Source organism: Acomys minous (assembly GCF_964271855.1).
Source record: "Acomys minous genome assembly, chromosome: 11".
Taxonomy (NCBI): Eukaryota; Metazoa; Chordata; class Mammalia; order Rodentia; family Muridae; genus Acomys; species Acomys minous.
Window position 1 is genome coordinate 103,923,861 of NC_140492.1, and position 19,497 is coordinate 103,943,357.

At 43.9% G+C, this 19,497-nt stretch overlaps 1 protein-coding gene across 5 annotated transcripts in view; it reads left to right on the forward strand.

Moving 5' to 3' along the window:
* The first annotated feature begins 1,035 nt into the window (after positions 1 to 1,035).
* RASGRF2 (Ras protein specific guanine nucleotide releasing factor 2) overlaps positions 1,036 to 19,497 on the forward strand; it is a 197,361-nt gene continuing 178,899 nt past the window's right edge. For 2 of the 5 annotated variants that reach the window (XM_084802043.1, XM_084802046.1), the window contains exon 1: positions 1,036 to 3,526. In XM_084802043.1, the coding sequence (XP_084658169.1) occupies positions 3,239 to 3,526 (288 nt within the window). In that variant the 5' untranslated portion in view covers positions 1,036 to 3,238. The remainder of the gene's footprint in view (positions 3,527 to 19,497) is intronic. The other 3 variants (XM_084802042.1, XM_084802045.1, XM_084802044.1) reach the window with 3 other exon arrangements.

Consider the following 19,497-nt stretch of genomic DNA (forward strand, 5'->3'; position numbering starts at 1 on the left):
ATGGCCCAAAATTTCAGAGGATCATGCTTTTCTTAACAATTCAATGACCAATTGCTAAATTAGTCTAGAAAACACTTTTGGATCACTCATGTGCTTATTGCATATAATCCCTCCCTGTAGGATCCTGCCTTGTTTCTAAGAATCAAGGGGGATGCTCCTAACCATGGGAACCCCCTCTGGACTGAGCACATGAGTAGCACAAGCCACATCATTCTATACCATCCCAGAATAACACTGAGGACATCAACTTCTGGCCAGTAACGGTCGCTGCGAATTTCTGTAATTAAAATCCACTAGAGGAGCTGGAGGGATGGCTCTTGGGCAAAGCACGTAGCGTGTAAGTTTGAAGGCATGAATTAGAATCTTCAGAAACTCTTATCAAAGTCAGACAAGGTATCAAGGGCCTGTAATCTCCACTCTCCTTATGCGGAAATGGGAGGTAGAGGCAAGAAAGTCCTTGGACGATTGCAAGCCAGCTGGCCTGGCATAAGTGTGGGGAACAGGAAGAGAACCTGACTCAGACAAGGTGGAAGACGAGAACCAAAACTAAAGTTGTTCCAAACACACACACACACACACACACACACACACACACACACACACACACACACACGATATATGAAAACAGCAATACCAAAACATGGAGGAAATCTGTTTTTTTGTTTGTTTGTTTGTTTTGTTTTTGTTATTTTTTTTTTCTTTCAATGCCCTGGGCAAATGAATTCCATAGCACCTCACACAGTAGAAAGTGAGACCAGGCAAAGGTGAGACTTCCTGGGTCTCAAATAAGGGCATTTTTCATAGACAGAAGGGACATATGAGAATCTCATACTTCAGAGACAACACCTATCGAAGAAAGGAGTCATCCACATCTGAGGGAACACAACAGGGCTAGACGGTAGGACTACTCAGGATGAAATTGTTTATGCTCTGGTGTGAGACCCATTCTGGCTCATGCATGAAAGCAGATTGCCTCAGCTACATGGCTATCTCCTGGCTTCCTCTTCCCAGAGCTGCAGGCACAGAGCTGGACCACAGAGAGGGAAGGAGAAGGCCCCAGAGGCAGTCGCAGTAATTGAACTGTTTTTTTTTTTCTCTCTAACCAACAGTGAGAACTCTCCTGGGCTAAGGCAGCCGAACTCAGCAATGCCCTTCAGATACATAAAAGTCCCGGCTACTGTTCTCCCGTAATCATTTCAAAATGGCAATTTTTTTTCTATTACATAGATTTTAATAGTGACATTTTCCTTGACAGTAAAATGCAAAAACCACTCAGCTACTCAGTGAGGCAGAGTTAAAGCAGCCTGCAAGGACAGACAGCCTTTCAGAAGAGGCAGGACCCTGGGGCGATCAATTTGTGAGCGCATAACCACAGGACAAGACAGGTGTACAGCCACCAAGTCACTGCCCTGGAAGGCAGTTAGCTTCCTGTTTCGTTCTTTCCACAATACTGTTTTGGCCACTGGGTTTAACACGGGGCCTCAGGGAATAAAAAGAAGATGGGGGCAGAATCAAAGAGCACACTGCAGGGTTTCGCTAGTTTTCTCTTAAAGCCGTGGCAACATCATTTCTTCTCCACTTGGATTTTGTTTAAGAGTGTCTTGGTTTTCCAGCGGTAGCTGTAAGATTTGTTAATCAAATGAACCCCAGTCTTAACAAGGGACTCTGCTCAGCCTGTGTGGGACAGCTTGGCCTCTGGCTGACAGTTTCTGGCCCCTGACAGCAGCGTTTCCCTCATAGGGTTATTTCCCACCCCTTTCCTTGTTTAAAACTCCACATTGAACATTTAGTTTCTTTGATTTTAATCCTGCTAAATAACAAGTGTCCAAAAGGAATTGAGACAGACATCGGCTGGCTTTCTGGGATCAACTCCACTTCCCCCACCAACGTTCACAGCTGGTTTTAAACTCTACCGTGCAGGCACAAGCTGAAAAGCCAACGTGTGGTTTATGCAAACCCACCTTGTGACTCACCTGCTGCCACTGAACCTTTCTGTTGAGCGTGAGTGCATGCACACGAGCTACAAAAATGTGTGCCTCCAAGCGCCTATGTACCTGTCCATTTTCTGTCTGTAAGCGCTTGTATCTGATGAGTGGGCTTTGGAGTGCATGTGTTTGCACACTTGCATGTAAATGCATGCGTTTATGATTTTGTGTGTATATTATGGAAAGGGCTGGTGGATGTGTGTGTTTACATATAGGTATATATGCTTGTCCGATGTTTGTGTGAATATGTATGTGATTATAAGTGCATATACACTGGGTACAGCAAATATGAGAGTGTTTGAGATAGCACCAAATATATATATATTACATATAATATATATATTATATGTAGTTGCCTGTGTAAGTATAATTGGTGGTTTGCATTTTTGAGAAGTGCATATTGTAGGTGTATTTCTGTAATTGTGAATGTGTATCTGTGTGCATAGGAGTGTGTTGTTCGTGACTGTATATTGTATTCTTATGTGTATGATTGCGCATTGGGTGAAAGGGTATTTGTTAATTTATGTTGTGAGTGCACACACGCTTGTGTGCCTGTGCCTATTGTATTTGTGTGCATGTGCGCTTTTGTGTACGGATATGAGAGTTGTGTGTTTGTATGTGTGACTCGTTCTCCGTGTTTGTTCAGTGTATATTTGCCTGTGTATGTGTGAGGGCACATTTGTGCATGTTTGTGCAGTGAACAGCTGGATGCCAACACGCTCCTGCCCCTCCCGGGCGATCTGCCCCATCCGGGCTTGGCCTGGGCAGAGGCGGAGGCCAGGGTCCTGGCAGGCGAGTGAAGGACGCGCGCTGGGGCGAGCAGGCAGCGCCTCCGCGGCCGCCACCGCGCCGACTTTACCCTTTAAATCGGTCTCCAAGCCGATTACAGCTGATCTCCCACGTGACGTTTTACCTTCTGTCTCCCGGAGCGCGTTGCCCGAGGACAGTCCTCAGGCTGCCGCGCTCCTCACTGAAAAGCCCGCCTCGGGGCTCGGCTCCCCGCAACTTCGGGTAGAGCGGCACGGGTGCGGGCCACTCGACACCGGGCTTCCGGGGATCGGGAGGCGTCGGGGGCCTGAGAGGGCGCGGTCGGGGAGGAGACGGTGCCCCATCCCGGATCGGCGCCCTAGGTCTGGGCAGCGGGCGGGTGCCCTGTGGCAAGCGGTCGGGGGGTGCGTCCTCCCAGTGAGTCCTCTGCGATGGCCCCGCCGCGGGGCTGAGGCTGCGACCCGAACTTCCCCCGCGCCCTCGCTATGCAGAAAAGCGTGCGCTACAACGAGGGGCACGCCCTGTACCTGGCCTTCCTGGCGCGCAAGGAGGGCACCAAGCGCGGCTTTCTGAGCAAGAAGGCTGCCGAGGCGAGCCGCTGGCACGAGAAGTGGTTCGCTCTCTACCAGAATGTGCTCTTTTACTTCGAGGGAGAGCAGAGCGGCCGCCCAGCGGGCATGTACCTCTTGGAGGGCTGCAGTTGTGAGCGGACGCCGGCACCACCCAGGACCAGCGTGGGACCTGCAGGCGCCCGGGACGCTCTGGATAAGCAGGTACCTATCTCTCGTACCCTCCTTTCCCTGGCTCCCAGCTTCCGAGTCTTGTTTGTTCAGCTCTGGTGCTGGGTGGACAGCGCAGGGGCAGTGCTTGGAGACCCTGCAGCAACGCAAGTCCCTGTGCGCGAGCAGAGATTTCCTCCAACACCATCCCTTGACCCCACCGCCCAAGAATCAGTTGGGCTAGGGACCAGGCTGGTTTTACTTTCACAGTCTTAGAAGTCAGGTCGGATTCTTTCAGTTCCCCCACCCCCACCCCCTTCCCTGCTACTTTAGTCCTTATTCAGAAAGAGGTGTGGCGATGTGTGTTGACACCTGTTGGATTTAGATTGGCTTGGCAAGACCTAACTTATTTGGGAAAGTTTGGTTTCCTTTTTTTTTTTTTTTTACTGGGTTGGGACAGGCAGAGTTCTTTACCTGCAAGTGATGGCTCCTGGTTGGTGCTGGGAACCAATCAGGCTACCATGACAGGCTCTTCTGTTGGTCCTTGTCAATCATGCATTGCAGTTTAGGTCACTTTCCCTTGCCCAAAGAGGTCAGTATGAAGACACCATCTTCCCGATGATTAGTATTTGTCCCTGAGTTTATGTTTACAAACGTGGGCATTAAAAAAAAAATGCTTTGCACTCTAAAGTAAATGCGACTGTTCAATCATAAGTCATAATTTGAATGGCTTTGTTGTATGCTCAAGGCGTGGAGGATTCACTAGCTTAACCTCCGAATCCCATTCCTGCAAATAGGAAACATATTGATTTCAAATGCCGTTTGCTTATTTAAGCTAAAAGAATGATTTTATTCAGCCAAATGTTTTAGCATTGCCTCTATATTCCAGCCCTGGAAGGAGGAGGTCTGGGGGGTGGGGGTGGGGAAACTGGTTGTCTTTACTACTGCAGGAAAACGTTTCTAGGCTGAATTTTTCATGCAAGTTGGACCAGACTGCATCTACTGTGAACCTATGAGGGTGCGAAAAGCACAGTGGAATGGTGGTTAGGATGGTGGCCACCTAATTTTTTTATTTTTTATTTTATTTTAATTTTTTTTGCCTCTTAAAACAAAGCTTAGAACTCAAGAGGAGTTGAAACCACACCAGGCACAGGACTGGTTTTTGTTTTCACTGTATGTAAATCATTAACCTCGGTAAATGATAAGTGCTTAAACACATTTGAAGAGTTAGACATTTGAAATTTAAAAGATGCCCTTTGACTTTTGAAGGTGTGTTCAGTCATTTGAAAAACTAGTTTCTAAGCTGGCAGATACAGGTATAATAAATAGAAAAAAAAAATCCAAGTTGTACAGTCTAGAATCTAAGTTAGGGGAAGAGTTTTAAGGAGACAGGTATTTTAAAAAGTGTGTGTGTGTGTGCATTTATTTTTTTAATTAATTAATTAATTAATTCAGATTACAATTAAATTGTTATCCCATCATTTGTAACCTCCTGTTCCTCCCTCCCTCCCGCTTTCACCCTATTCCCCTCACCTAGGTCGACGAGGGCAACTTCCTCCCCAACTATATGGTCATAGACTATCAAGTCTCATCTTGGTAGCCTGCTTATTCTTTCTTTGAGTGCCACCAGGCCTCCCCACCAAAGTGGAGGTGGTCAAATATGGAGGACTAAAGTTCATGTCAAAGTCAGTCCCTGCTCTCCACTAACTGTGGAGAATGATTGGGATAGATGTGGGGAAATAGAAGGATCCAGAGGGTTCCAGAAACCTACAAGAAGAACATCGTGATGGGTGGATTGGGGCCCAGGGGGGTCTGCTCAAACTATTGCACTAACCAAGGGCAATGCAAGTAGTAAACATTGAACCTCTCCTCTGATCTACCAAGTGTGTGTGTGTGTGTGTGTGTGTTTGAAAAGTAAGTGTTAGAAGACCTACAAGAATGCACCCCCAAAAGGATTTTAAGTGCTGTTATGTCTACTATAAAACAGGGTCCTTTAAAATAGTTTGAATACATACCACTGGCTGAAATCTGAGTTATTTGTTTCCTTTGTATTATTCTGAAGTTCACAAGCAACCACTAATTTTTGGTTACTCTGGAGCTGAGTTTCAAGAGCTGTTAGAGCCTTTGTGGCTGTCAAACCTTCCAGCATTACGTGTAAAACATTGTTTATCTGCTGGGAAAAGGTCAGGACTTGGATCCTCAGGACAGTTTTCTTTAAGTCGGACTCTAATCGAGGCTTGGAACCCTGGAATCGTTGGGATTCTAGAGAGATCATCTTATGCAAGTCTTTTTCTGTTTACCACCACATGAGTTATGCGCTTCTCTTCTCATGCGTAGTTAGGAGGCTGAGAACTGGGACCTTTGGGGTTTGTAGATAAAACTTAGTTTTGGTGAAGCAAGCCTTCCAGAAAGGATTTGAAATTGGGCTTGGAGAATTTTTAAATTTTGCCGAATGTTAGAAACACTTTGTTGACATGGGTTAGTTAGCCTAGCTGAGTAATGCTTTCCTTGTAACACTGCTACCTAGAGGCGACTGAGTTAAGAGACGCAGTGGGAATAAGAAAGGAGAACCATTCCTTCTGTAGTCTATAGTGTCTGCAGCTGGGCCCCCTTCAGTCAATTGTGTCATTTTCCAATACTGAGATCATCTGTTTCTAAGGCTATAAAAAGCTGCAACATATTTGCTATGGTAGAGATGTGAACAGCAAATAAACAGGAATAAACACTGCATTGAGAAGCTAAGGACAGAAGTGATTGAAATGGGCATTTCTGAGAAATCAGGTCAGCAGCCACACCAACCTATGAGGAACGCTGCCCACTAAGGCAGAGGCTCTCCTCGCCAGTCTCCCTGAGGTAGAATCTGGCATCTTTGGTAGATGCAACAGCGTTTCAATTTTTGCTGTAAACCACCTCTAACTGTGCTTGATCTCTGTTTCTTTTTCAAATCACTTTAAACTTTCAATTACATGTGTTTATAGCTAAGCTATAAGAAGGCATACCCACTAGTTTGCTTCACCTAAGTGTTTCAAATTAAGTTTATTGACAAAACAAAAACAAAAACAAAACAAAAATCAGAAAATGGACCAAAATATAACCCTGAATTTTTCTTTTATTTTTTATTTTTGTCAAGAAGCTAATTTTTTTTTTCAAATATGCCCAAATTGAAGGAATGCTTCTGTTGCTCCATTAATCTCATGATATTCCAGGATTTTTCTCTGGTAAGTTCTGGGGAAATTGTTAGGCAGTCTTAGCGTTTCCACAGTGGCTACTTCTTTAGAACAGTAATGATGATATAATCAAATGAATTCATCTAAAAATGCTTAAAGTGAATCATTGCCTCCAAAAGGATGTTTCTTATTTCAAATATGTATCTGAGCGTACTTCTTTCTACTCATCCCTGTTCAGGGCAAGTGAACAACTTCCCTCATTAGCAAGCACGTTGTCTGTGTTCCGCTCTGACCTGAGACATTCTCTTCAGCCATCTTGTCTAACTTGGCACTCCCTTCAGCTTTTAGAGATGTCTTCCCCATTTGACATTGTTCTTTATTTTATTTTATTTTATTTTTATTTTTCCCTTTGACATTCTTAATTACTTTCATTTTAACCCGTTATCACTCCAGATTCTAAATAGGTAAAGTTCAACTCCAGCTAAGACTAAACACGTTGAAGAGGGCTTTGCCTCAGAGGCTGTATTTAAATCCACTGAGCTCAGATTTAAAAAAAAAAATCTGGATGAGATAGGAGTTGGGGGTATAATTCGTGAATCTCTGTTTTCTTCTTTCTTCTTTCAAAACTAGTCAAATGATTGTGGTTGGAGCACAGTTACAGACCATCGCATGCTCAAAGAAGAGGGAGGCTTATTTTCAAACAACCGACTTGATGTGACATCTCTTCACTTCAGTGGAGAGATCTGTTTGAGTGTTTGCACTTAGAGTGAGGGTACATAGCCCAGTTAGCCTGCTCTACTTAAGTGGCCATATGTATCTTGCCTGCAGCAGGGAAGATGTGTAGCAAGGAAGCTGTCTTTTTTCTTCATCAGCTGTTGTAGTCAGCCTACTTTCACTTGCTGGTGGGGGGTCAGTGGGGGATGGGTATTCTTGGCTCCAGAGGCATGAAGAATTATACATGCTTGTCATAATTGTGCTGGTTTAATTTTAAAGGGATTACAGGTTCTGTGAATTCTCTGTCACCTCATTACTAGAGAGGCATTTTAACCTTCCTAACTTGACCCCCAAGGCAGGGATTTTTCAGCATTTTATTGAGTTAAGTAGAGCTGCACGCCAGCGCTGAACTATCTGTTAGAAGGCAGAGGCTGTGGAGGGATTTTCATTTCAGTTCATGGTGTTGAATGGAGCTATACTAGCCAACTCCACATTCCCTTTTTCATCTTTGCTTACTGAACACAAATAAAGGGAAAATGAAATCAAGACATTTGCTAAATCTTATAAAAATATCCAAAACTAATTCTTACTTGGACTTTATATTTTCCCAGTAAATTTAAATAAATAAAAAGAAACTTGTAGACTAGAAAAAAATTAGTTATTTCATTCTGGCTCCTTTAGCAGTTAGATTATTGTCATTAGTGTTGTGAGTACAGGAAAACTCATGTTTGGGGTGTTAGTTGTGTGTTAAAATGCTTTGTCCTGTGAGCAGTATGGTTTGTGGGTTGTAGTCAGTGATGAGTCTTCACACTACCTAAAGGTAGAAGGCATTTGCAGTGTGGCACTGCTCTCTCTTTGTATTTGCCTCCAAGACATGAAGCTAAAACAATTACATTGTGTGTCTATTGCAACTATATTTTCAAGTTGATTTTTGTTCATCTTGGCCAAGACTTCATGAATATTCATGCTGTAGTACATATAACTTAAATATTATAGAATAGAAAAGGTTAAAATTTAAAAGATATTTTGTGATGAAATAAATCAGATTGCCAAGGTATATTTACTTAAGTCTTAAGTAAAGACACTTTGTATTAAAGTGTCTGTTTATTTCCCCTTTAAGAAAAGGATGCATACCCATTTGTTAAGTTTCTTCCTTTTGACTATTGAATATTAACTTTTCGCTACACATTTATATATTGGGAGTTTACATATTTTCATGTATGCCCAGTGACACTTCAGGATGTGAGTTAGAAAGCCAGCCTATATTCTCAGCACATGGGACATTGTGGCAGGAGGATTGCTGTGAGCTCAAAGCCAGCCTTGATTATGGAGTGAACCTCTGTCTCAAAAACATTAAAAACATGTGAGCTACAGATCTGCTTTGCCTGGGTGTGGGAAGCCTTCCTTTCTATGACTGCAGCCATGTGGTGAATGAAAATCACAGGAGAAATTCTTCTCTGAAACGAGTTCCCCTAAGCAAGCCTGCAAACAGCGGCATGCTGCATATTGACCTTTCCATGAGTAGTGAGCTGTCTCTGTGGCATGGCTGTATCCAGTAGCCTTGGTGTGTGGTGGGCCACACTATCTCAGTTCCAGTGGGCACACTTGGCAGTGTTCACACGAGGACAGAAATGATTCATTTTCCTGAAAGTAGGTCTGTCTTGATGTGATGGATGATGGTGTAGTAAAATCACAGCCAATATTTAAATGAAAGCAGAGACGGTGTTAAGTAGGAACATGGCGCTGTGTGAAATGTTTGACTGTTAGGACACTTGGCTCTTGATTAGACATGGCATTCTCTTAGATTAGTTGTTACATTTTTCACTCGTGTAACTTCTGAATTTTAGCTGATTGGGAAGTTAAAACACGTCAGTTGGCTTCACCATTTTTGCACAAGGAATTAAAATATGATTGCCTGCATCCTTGGGACAAAGCGGTGTATTTTCCCCCTATTCCTGCAGAGAACATTGATGCTGCAGGTGGGTCAGGGATGCAGATTATATGATCATATGATTTTCCTTTGTACTAGAAAACACAGGAGCCGGGGGGGGGGGGGGGGGGGGAAACTCAAACCATTTTCCTTAAACCATGTCACATTGGCTACAAAATGTTTCAACTATACTTTTAGGGAGAAGGCAGACCAAGGTTATCACATTTGAGTTGATCTGTATTTTATTTTTGCAACTTGTTTCTTTTTGAGATCTGACGAGAAGGTAGGATGCTGAAGTTGGGGAGGTCTAAGGAGAACAGTTTGACTGCATCAAAGCAGCTGAGTGAGAAGTGGGCTTCTTGGAGACTTGAGAAGATACAAATAAAATGATTCAAGACAAGCTATCTCTAGACATGAGTGTGTACAGCCTCGTGCCTTTCTTTTAGGTACAGCTGTGGACCCTGCTTTACGAAAAGGCAGTGCCGAGGCTCTGAGGGTTAGGACGGAGGGAGGGTCTCTGGCAGCTAGCACTTTGCACGGCTACTGGGTTCCTGCCATGCTTTATTTTGCTTAGGGTGATTAAGTTAGACAATGCCTGATTCATTTCCTGAGCTGTGTTTGAAAACCATGCTGTTTATGTGACTAAAGTACATGGTAGGTCTGTCTAGTCGTCCCGGCCCTATCAGATCAACTATTTAAAAGCTGTAAGTTCTTCGGTTAGCCCTGTGGGAACTGGAAGGTGATAGCTTGATCTAAGGCTCGTTTTGTGCTGGTATAACTCAGTTCAGAAGTCAGATGAGACCATGTCAGCGACGCCCAGGAGTCAGAGAGGCACTTTTATGGATTTTAAAAGACTTGAAAGAATCCTCAGAAAGAATGTCACCAGGAGAGGTAGAGGCTCGCCTCAGGGGTGAGAACAGTGTAGGTTTAGGTCTTGGCTCTGTTACTTCAGCACCTGTGAACTTGTGACATCTAAGTTTAGGGATGCCAAAACAGGCTGGAAAAGTGCCTAGAAGAGGTTAAACCCTTGACATAGAACCGAACATGGCAAATGGCACATTTATTAGCTGCTGTCTCATTCCTTCCCTTCTACTTCTTTTGTTTTGTTTTCATTACTAGAATCATCTGGGAGAGGTTTTCCTTACTTCTTTTATTAAAAACTTTCAAAGCACACATAGAATACAAGAGTTCATGGACCACCATCATTATTTAGCTTAAGCAATCTCCAACTTTCATTACACTTTTTGCTCTCTCTCTCTCTCTCTCTCTCTCTCTCTCTCTCTCTCTCTCTCTCTCTCTCTCTCTCTCTCTCTCTCTCTCTGTATTGGAGGTAGAGCATAGAGGAGCTCGTTTTTAAAGCCAGTCTTAGTCACTGCATTATTTCACCTGTACATAGAAAAGCATGGCCTCTTTGGCTTAGATCTTGGTTGACACTGGCGACTACAGTAGACATAGTTCTGGAAAATCTGTCTTGGAAATAGCTCGTGATTCATTCTGTGATAAAGGGTATCATTGTAATGGCAGCCATAGTTTTTTCTTTGATGCTCTAATAAAGGAAAAACTGAAGGCAGTTGTTATGAAGAAGTGCTGGGCATAGCTTTTAGGTGAACTCCAACCTGCTACACCTGGAGGAATAGAATGTGTGCACTCAGTCATTTATCCATGACCATGGCATGAAGGCATGACCAGGATTGGACTCTATACAGAGGAACATTGGAATTATCAGCTGCTTTTTCTAATCGGAGAATCTTCCCTCTATTGAGGTGCACTTATCACATTCCTCTCGTTTTTACATTCATCTTACTTAGAATCATGCGTGAGTGTTTTATTTACTGTTTCTACCGATGCACCCCCACACTCAGTTCTTTGTGGCTTTGCAACATCAAGGGCACCATCCATCAGCCAGTGTTTCCTCCATCTTTCAGTGCCATCACCCAGCAGTCAATACTGTTTCAAGGCAGCTGTTAAGACCTCATTAATCAAGTGGGTGGTTTGCTTTGTGAATACTGCCACTTTCCCCCTAGAGTTAATAGGGTCTGTCCCATGGCTGACCACTTTATGCCTTTTTGATTACAAGGGAGAGATGTGAACTCAAGTTGTCTTAAATAATGGTCACATATGAGTGCTAGGAACAGCACAAATAACATAAGACCATACAAGACTAAGTGTCTCCCTGCCTGTATCAGGACCTAGCTTTGAATAGTGTTCATAGCTGGCTACTTTACAGTGCGCTGCCGTTGACTGCTCTGTGTCACCATGGCCCACTTACTGTACCCATAGTTTTACCAACTCAGTATTTTGGTCTTATAAAATAAGTTCCCACCATTATATATAGCTCAGGCTGGCCTGAAGTTTACTGTGTAGCCCAGGCTAGCTTTGGACTCTAAGAAATCCCTCTGCCATGGGTTTGCAAGTGCTGGGATTACAGGTGTAGGTGACCATGCTCAGGGTTGTAGCCTTCTTACAGTACGTGGATTTCTCACTGAAGTGTCTCCCATTCACTCTTGCATCCAGGCTTTGATTCTTCTGTTAGAGAATCTGACTGTCTCATTTCCTATTTCCTATTTCCTATTTCCTACCTGTGTATGGGGGGGGGGGGAATCACAGCTTTCTCAACAGTCTGTGAGTTAATTGTAAAGCAGCAAGTCTATGGCCCAGGGAGTTTCAGAGAAAATTTACTGGGTGTGATGTATGTTGTTATCAAAGTTTATAGTGCATTCATCAAGCTAGTTAATACTATGTTCCAAATGCTAATATCACGCAGCATGGAAAGACACAGGGTTTTCTTTCAAAAGCAATTTTACACACTCACTTTATCACTGGGATCTCTATATAATAAGACAATATGCTTTCTCTTTTCCTGTTCTGCCTCCTGAACTGTTTGGGTTCTGAGCTCATAATTACTCATTATTTCCTAATATTTTAAAAATTACGTAAATGTTCTTTAAATGACAAACTTAAAACAAACTTAGTTTTTAAAATGTGGCTGGCACAGAGAAAATGCATAGCCTTAAGTGAAGCCACTGTCTGAGTTTTCATCAAATAGATGAGTTTTTATGATGAAGGCACAGGTCAAGTGACTGGCACGATCAGCTCTCCAGGATCCAACCTTATGTCGGTTCATCCTTAACGCCCCACCGTGGAGGCCACCATCCTTCCTTGTCACAGTAGTGCCTGCTGCTGTTTGATTTTGAGTTTCACAGATTTACACTCATGCCGCAGTGTCCTGTGTCAGGCTTCTTGTCTACAACATCTTCTTCGAGAAATGTCTCCGTGGTTTTGGATGCGTTGGTTCTTTCCCCATCTCTGCACTCCACTGGCTGTGCACACAACAGCTTCTTTACCCATCCTACTGTTGATGGGCACTGGGGGATGTTCCTGGGGTGGAGCCGTTATAAGTAGTGCCATACAAATCCATATGCAGGCCTTTGAAATGCACACATGCACAAGTGCATTTCTCTTGAGGAGGCATGCGTAGGAATGAAAATGCTGCCTTATAGGACATATGAATATTTAGCTTCAACATTACCGCTTGATTTCCAAAATAGCTGTTTCTATTGCTATGCCCCCACCAGCTGTGCATAAGCTTTCTGGTTTATGTACATACTCATGGTCTTTGGCATCAATCTGTTTAGTGGTAAACATAGAGTAATGTCTCATTTTCAGGTAGATTTACCTAGTAAATAATGAGGCTGAAGCTGGCTCAGGCCTATAATATCAACACATCGAGGTAGGATTGTCACACATTTGAGGCCAGCATGGGCTACATAGAGAGGCGTCATCCTAAGAATACAACAAGGCTGAGAACCCTCTGGATAATCACTGCCTGCTCAGTCTTTACCCAGTTTATATTGAGTTGCTTTGTAGGAGTCTGGGTATCATGTTAAGCTCTATGACCTGCCATTTTTATACATGAAAAGGTTGACTATCAGAATGACATATTGTTTGTCCTAACATCTGTGAAGATATGAATTGATTGACAGCTATGCGTATCTCCTACTATGTCTTGACTTGTCTGTTCTCTCAGTGGTATCTTTAGGCGAGCAGAAGTTATAAATTTCAATGTAGTCGAAGTTCCATGGTTTTTAATTTTTATTTTTGGTGGCATTCTGTCTGCCCCTGATCTGAATATAGGTATAAGCCAGTATCTAGAGTTGCACTGACTAGAAGCTGCAGGAGCTAGGGCTCTCCTCTGTTGTTGTGGTGTGTCAAATGGTGGCCAAAGACATCAGGCAAATCTCAGAAGACACAATACTAAGTAAGGTGGAGTGTGCCTGTGGTGGCTGGCAGTTGTCGCAATAGGGTGTTTTCCATTTGTAGGAAGGACAGTTCTAAGGTTCTAATGTTTCCTTCTGGGGTCTAAAGTGCTGCACCCCTGCAATCTGGGTCAGTGCTCTACCTCCACTTGCATGAAACCAGGTAGCCCACCGCACCAACTCTTGACTTCACCTCTTTCTAAAGCATCCCTTGCGTACACCAACTTTCGTGTGGAAGGTGCCCACACAGGGTGCGTGAGGGATCTTTATAAAATGGAACCAGAGTTAAGTTTCACACCATGAGGCCCCCTTTCACTATGCTCCCAAGCAGACTGGTACTGCCCAAGAAAGGAAAAGCATGGCGGTGGTGTGGGGTGGCGGGGACGGGGAACAGGATGGTAGAAGTAGAATCCTTGCTTTTTGACCTAGATCTATACCATGCTCTGTATCATGCTAAAATCATTCCTCCACCTCGCTTGTTTTGATTATTACCTGGAAAGTGGCCAAGAAGGACGATTCCTTCCTGCCCCAAGTCTGGTAGTTAAACTACTGTCACAAAATAAGTGGATGAAGATACAGGGATAAAAATGTCAACCAGTCTGTTGCTAGGCACACAGCTTAGTTCAAGGACTACGGTGGTACGATTGGAAACAGCCGACCAGCCACCCAATGAACTATTGATGCTGATGAAAGCATTCAAAGGTTTGATGTCACCCACCTGCCACAAGCAGGAGGGACAGTGCTTCTCATGACGTGGCCTGTCCCATTGTGAAACACAAGGGCGAGTGTGTGTCAGGAGTCCCAAGTGTACGTGACTTGCTGGCCTTGAGATCAGAAATGATAAGACATGGCCTGAAGCTTGGGGCCAGCCGGTCCCCTTAAAGAGCCAGTCCTTACCAGGGGTATCTATGTCTGTGCTCCGGGCAGGTCAGTAGGCAGCATGATTGGTTTCCAGGTTCAAATCCCCAAGAGGGAATCTGTATGGTGTGCTGAGCTGTAGTTTTGTATACGGAAGGCTAAGCAATGATGCCACTGGCATAGTCTGAAAAAGTGAGTCTACCCCCAGCCTGGAGTAACCACAGCCACGCTGGCCATGGATAGCCACACACAGCACCTCAACAGGCACTACTGGTCTCTGTTTACCTGGACTAGGTCCTGGCATTTGGGGAGCCAGGGTCTGTGTCCTGAGCATTGCTGTGCTAGTGGCTTTGCTCAGGGTGACAGAGTGAGAGACTGAAGTCTCTATATTGTTTAAATTCATTTTTTGTTTGTTTTGTTTTGTCTTTTGAGACTGGGCCTTGCTACATTGCTTTGGCCTTATGACCTTCCTGCCTCAGCCTCCTAGTAGCTGGGACTGCAGAGACCTGTTATGGTGCCCAGCCTGCTGTTTCTTAAAATACAAAGCTGCTTGGGCCCAGACCAGGTACATCCTTGAATAAACAGGCATGGCTTGACTCTTCCCACCTTCCTACTTGACCCTCCACACAGTCCTCCTAAAATAGCAATTTCAGCTCAGAGAGGCACAGGGTCTTCAGGGGCCCATTTTTAAACAGGGCTCAGTGGCAAACTAATAGTCGCCTGGTAATTCGGACTGCATGCTGGACACCGTGTATGAAAAATAGAAGCAGTTCGAGGCCCCCCCGACGTCATTTTCCTTCTGAGGGATTTACTTTTGCTTTCTTACAGGCGTTAGTGTCAGCGCATTGCATTAATCTATTCGGGGATTGAGCTGGCTAGCCAGGTTTCGGACTTTGCAAGAGCTTTACTACCAGTTTGCCCCCATTTCTGAAGCACACACAGTGTGTCCAGCACCCTAACCAGAAGCCAAGGACATTCAGACAGCTCTCTGTCCACGCCCAGAGAGTGCCACAGCGTCAGTTCCCAGTCTGTATAGCAGGCGCTGCTTTCTGCTCAGTTTCTTAGAGTCTCTGCTCTTTGTTTTGGAAAATGCTGGGAGGGGAGAGACCTCCCAGATGCCTGGACTCACTGCTTCCCTGCTCTGGGGCATCTGTTTCTGATGTGTTGTTAGCTGTCTTGTTAGCTCAGGGATACTTGCAAACACGTATTCATTTGTATTGTTTTCAGCTTGTAAATTGCTGAAAGGGGAGGGTTGTCTGTACTAAGCTAATAGGCCATTATCACTTAGCAGTCACTTAAAAAATATTGTTTAAAATCTTTTTTTTTTCTTTTTCTTTTTTTCTTTTTTTATAGCCAGGTGGTTGGTGGTGCACGCCTTTAATCTCAGCATTCGGGAGGCAGAGGCAGGCGGATCACTGTGAGTTCCAGGCCAGCCTGGTCTACAAAGTCCAGGATAGTCAAGGCTACATAGAGAAACCCTGTCTTGAAAAACAAACAAACAAACAAACAAACAAACACCCCAACTTTTTTATTTAGTATATTTTTGCTCATATTCTTCCCCTCCTGGAGCCTCCCTACCTCTCTACCCATCTAATTTATGTCGTTTATCTCTCCCAATCCACCCCCATGACAAAAACCCAAATCAAAACAAACAAAAATACCGAACCAAAACAAAATGCACATAAAACCAAGGGGGTTCTGTTTTTTTGTTAGTCCTCTGCTCCTGGACATGGCCCAGCTTGGGATTCGATAGATAGAGCCAATGTCACTCCATTGGAGAGAACACATTTTTTCTTTCTCAGTAGGTATCAATTACAAACAGTCAGAGGTGAGACTTTGTGTTCACCTCCTCTTCTCAGTGCGGGGACTCCGGGTGGTTTGAGCCTGTGCAGGTTCTGTGCACGCTGCCAGAGTCTCTGTGCGTTCACACTCTGGGTGGTTTGAGCCTGTGCAGGTTCTGTGCACGCTGCCAGAGTCTCTGTGCGTTCACACTCTGGGTGGTTTGAGCCTGTGCAGGTTCTGTGCACGCTGCCAGAGTCTCTGTGCGTTCACACGTGCATCAGCCTTGTTGTGTCTGGAAGGCACTGTTTGCTCACTGTCATCTAGCATCTCTGCTCTTACAAACACTCAGTTGACAGTGGTCCAAACAGGTGAAGCTCTTTGGGGAAGAGTGGAGAACTTATCTTTTTAAAATTCTTTCTCAAAACACACGTTTATTACTCCAAGTTCAATAATTACAAACAAGGAAGAAGTCAAATTAAAACAGATCTTTATCAATCTGACCCTGAGTATGTTTGAACATTATATATTTGCAAAAGTAAAACAAAAATCAGAAATAGCATTTTGCAGTCATGGTATTATCTTCTATATGTATTTACTTTTATAATTTTCATGGGCTATGAGGTATATATTTTGAAAGTTCATGGCATAACCTTAAGATATTCCTCACATAATGAATTTATACTTTCCATTTTAAAAAGTTTTCTTATATCTGGATGCCTGGATAGCTTCCCTCCCTATCATCTGCTTTAGTCAGTCAATAAGCATTTAATTTAAAACATTTATCTTTCTGTAGGCCTAAGTTAATTTTTTTCCCCCAGGAAGTAATATAAAATACTAATTTCACTTAGAATAATGATTTCTCAGTTTTCAAATGAACAATGTCTTGTATTGCCCTATATTCTAAGAATCAGTTAATTGATAATTAGTTGTGTGCATGTGCATTCAGATGAGGGTATATGCACATATCCTAAGGCCCGAGGTTGACGTGAGGTATTATCTCAGTTAAGGTTATTGTTGCTGTGGTAAAACACCATGACCAAAGCAACTTGGGGGAAGAAAGGATTTCTTTGGCTTGTACTTCTACATTGCATTCATCATTAAAGGAAGCCAGAACAAGAACTCATGTAAGACAGGAACCCGGAGGCAGGAGCTGATGCAGAGGCCATGGAGGAGTGATGCTTACTGGCTTTGGTCCTTATGGCCTGCTTTCTTATAGAACCCAGGACCACCAACCCAGGGATGACTCCACCCACAATGGGCTGGGCCTTCTTCATCAATCACCAATTAAGATAATGTCCTGTAGGCTTGTCTACAGCTTGATCTTAGGGAGGCATTTTCTCAATTGAGGTTCCCTCTTCTCAGATGACCCTCACTTATGTCATGTTGACATAAAAGTAGGGGGCACAGATATCCTCCTCAATTGCTCTCCACCTTAGGTTTTGTTTGTTTGTTTGTTTGTTTGAGTCAGGGTCTCTTACTGAACCTGAAGACAGACAATGTGGCTAGCTTGGTTGCCCCATTAGCTCCGGGTATCCACCTGTCTGTGCAGGCACCCAGCCTTTACCTGGATGCTGAGGATGTAAACTCGGCCCTCATGTTTACACAGCAAGCGCTTTATCTACCGAGCCACTTCCCAGGGCCACCTACATCACATTAACAGCAGTTCATGGGTGACAGCAATTTGAACACTTCATAAACACTACCATCTTGAGTCTTTGCAGCCTTGGGGAAACTCTGTCTTGTTTATTTTGCAGGTGAAGGTGCTGAGCTTAAAGAGCAGTTTAGTAATTGTCCCAGGACAAACTTTTACTAAACGGCAAGCCTGATTGTAGGACCCAGGCTTCTTCCAGCATTTGCAGAGCCTGACAAGGGAAAGGTTTTGGTCTCCAGTCTTATTTTTCTTAGTCTGGACAATGCACGCTTGCAGTTAGGGTAGAACATTTCTTAGTCTTAATGGCCCCTTTCATTTAAGCTCATTGTATAGGCTGCTGTTTCTGCCCCTAGATCCTAAAAGCACATCAGTTAGGCCAAGTTGTCCGTGGTCTTCTCTTTAGCCTTATGCTGCTTTACAGACCTCTACACTGGCTGTGCCAGGCCCAGGCTCTGAGAGTCAGGACACTGAAGGGATGAGGAGTGAGTGCCAGCCTCTGGGGCATCCACAGTCTGGACTTGAAGCTCAGGCCTCCTTCATGGCATTTTCCCAGCACCATGAGGCACTTGGGACCAAAGATGACAAGTCAGTAGCCTCTGTCATCTGAACAAAAGAGTTCCTGTCTGTCTGTCTGTCTGTCTATCTATCTATCTATCTATCTATCTATCTATCAATCTATCTATCATCTATGTATATATGTAACTATCACCTATGTATATCTGTATCTATTATCTATCATCTATGTATATATATATATATATATATATGTATCTATCATCTATGTATATATGTATTTATCATGTATGTATGTATTTATCTATCTATCTACCTATCTATTATCTATTTATTATCTATTTTTTTACCTACCTGTGAGACAGGGTCTTGCTAGGTAGCACAGGCTGGTGTTGAATTCACAATCCTTCTGCCTTTGCGACCACACCCAGCAATTTCTTACATTTGAATGCAAGTGTGTGTATTTTCAGGGCCTGGATTGGTGCTCACCGCTGGGGCCATCTGCATGTCAGAACAGTTGTCAGGAACTTTGAGCACACATGAAAGAAGCTTGTGCCTGTGCATCCGTCTCCACATGATTACACAAGAAGGGGCTGCCTGTGGGACACAGGCTTTCTGTTTTGGCCACAATGCACCCTTGTCCCCTGCCTTGATCTATTGGAAGGTTTTAGTTGTTTCTGGGCTTGTGCAGTACATCCACTGGCTGGTAGTATCTTGCCTTACAAAGAGAGCACCAGCTATAGAACTCTTCTAGAAACATCGTTGCATAAGTCCACTTTCAGCGTGGTGGTGTGGGCCGGAACTGTCCTCCTTCCTGCTCACAGAGACACTCATCTGTTCCACTCTTGGCCATAACAGCACAGGAGCAGTGTGGGCCTGGCTGAGCAGCACAGTGCAGAATGCCCAGCAAGTGGAGGCCAGAGACTCAGTGTTCCGACTCTGCCTTCCTCCAGCTTAGTCAATTCATCCACAGAGGGAGCACGGTGGTTCTCACCCAGTAAAGTGGGCAAATGCCCAATAAATACGGCTCTCTGTGTGAAAAGTGACTTATTTATTTATTATTTATAAAATGCTATTCTGAACTCTTTACACTTGCATTTCCCCCTCGCCTAAGTAAGGGCTGTTTAAACTGCAAACTAGCTGAGACGTTGATT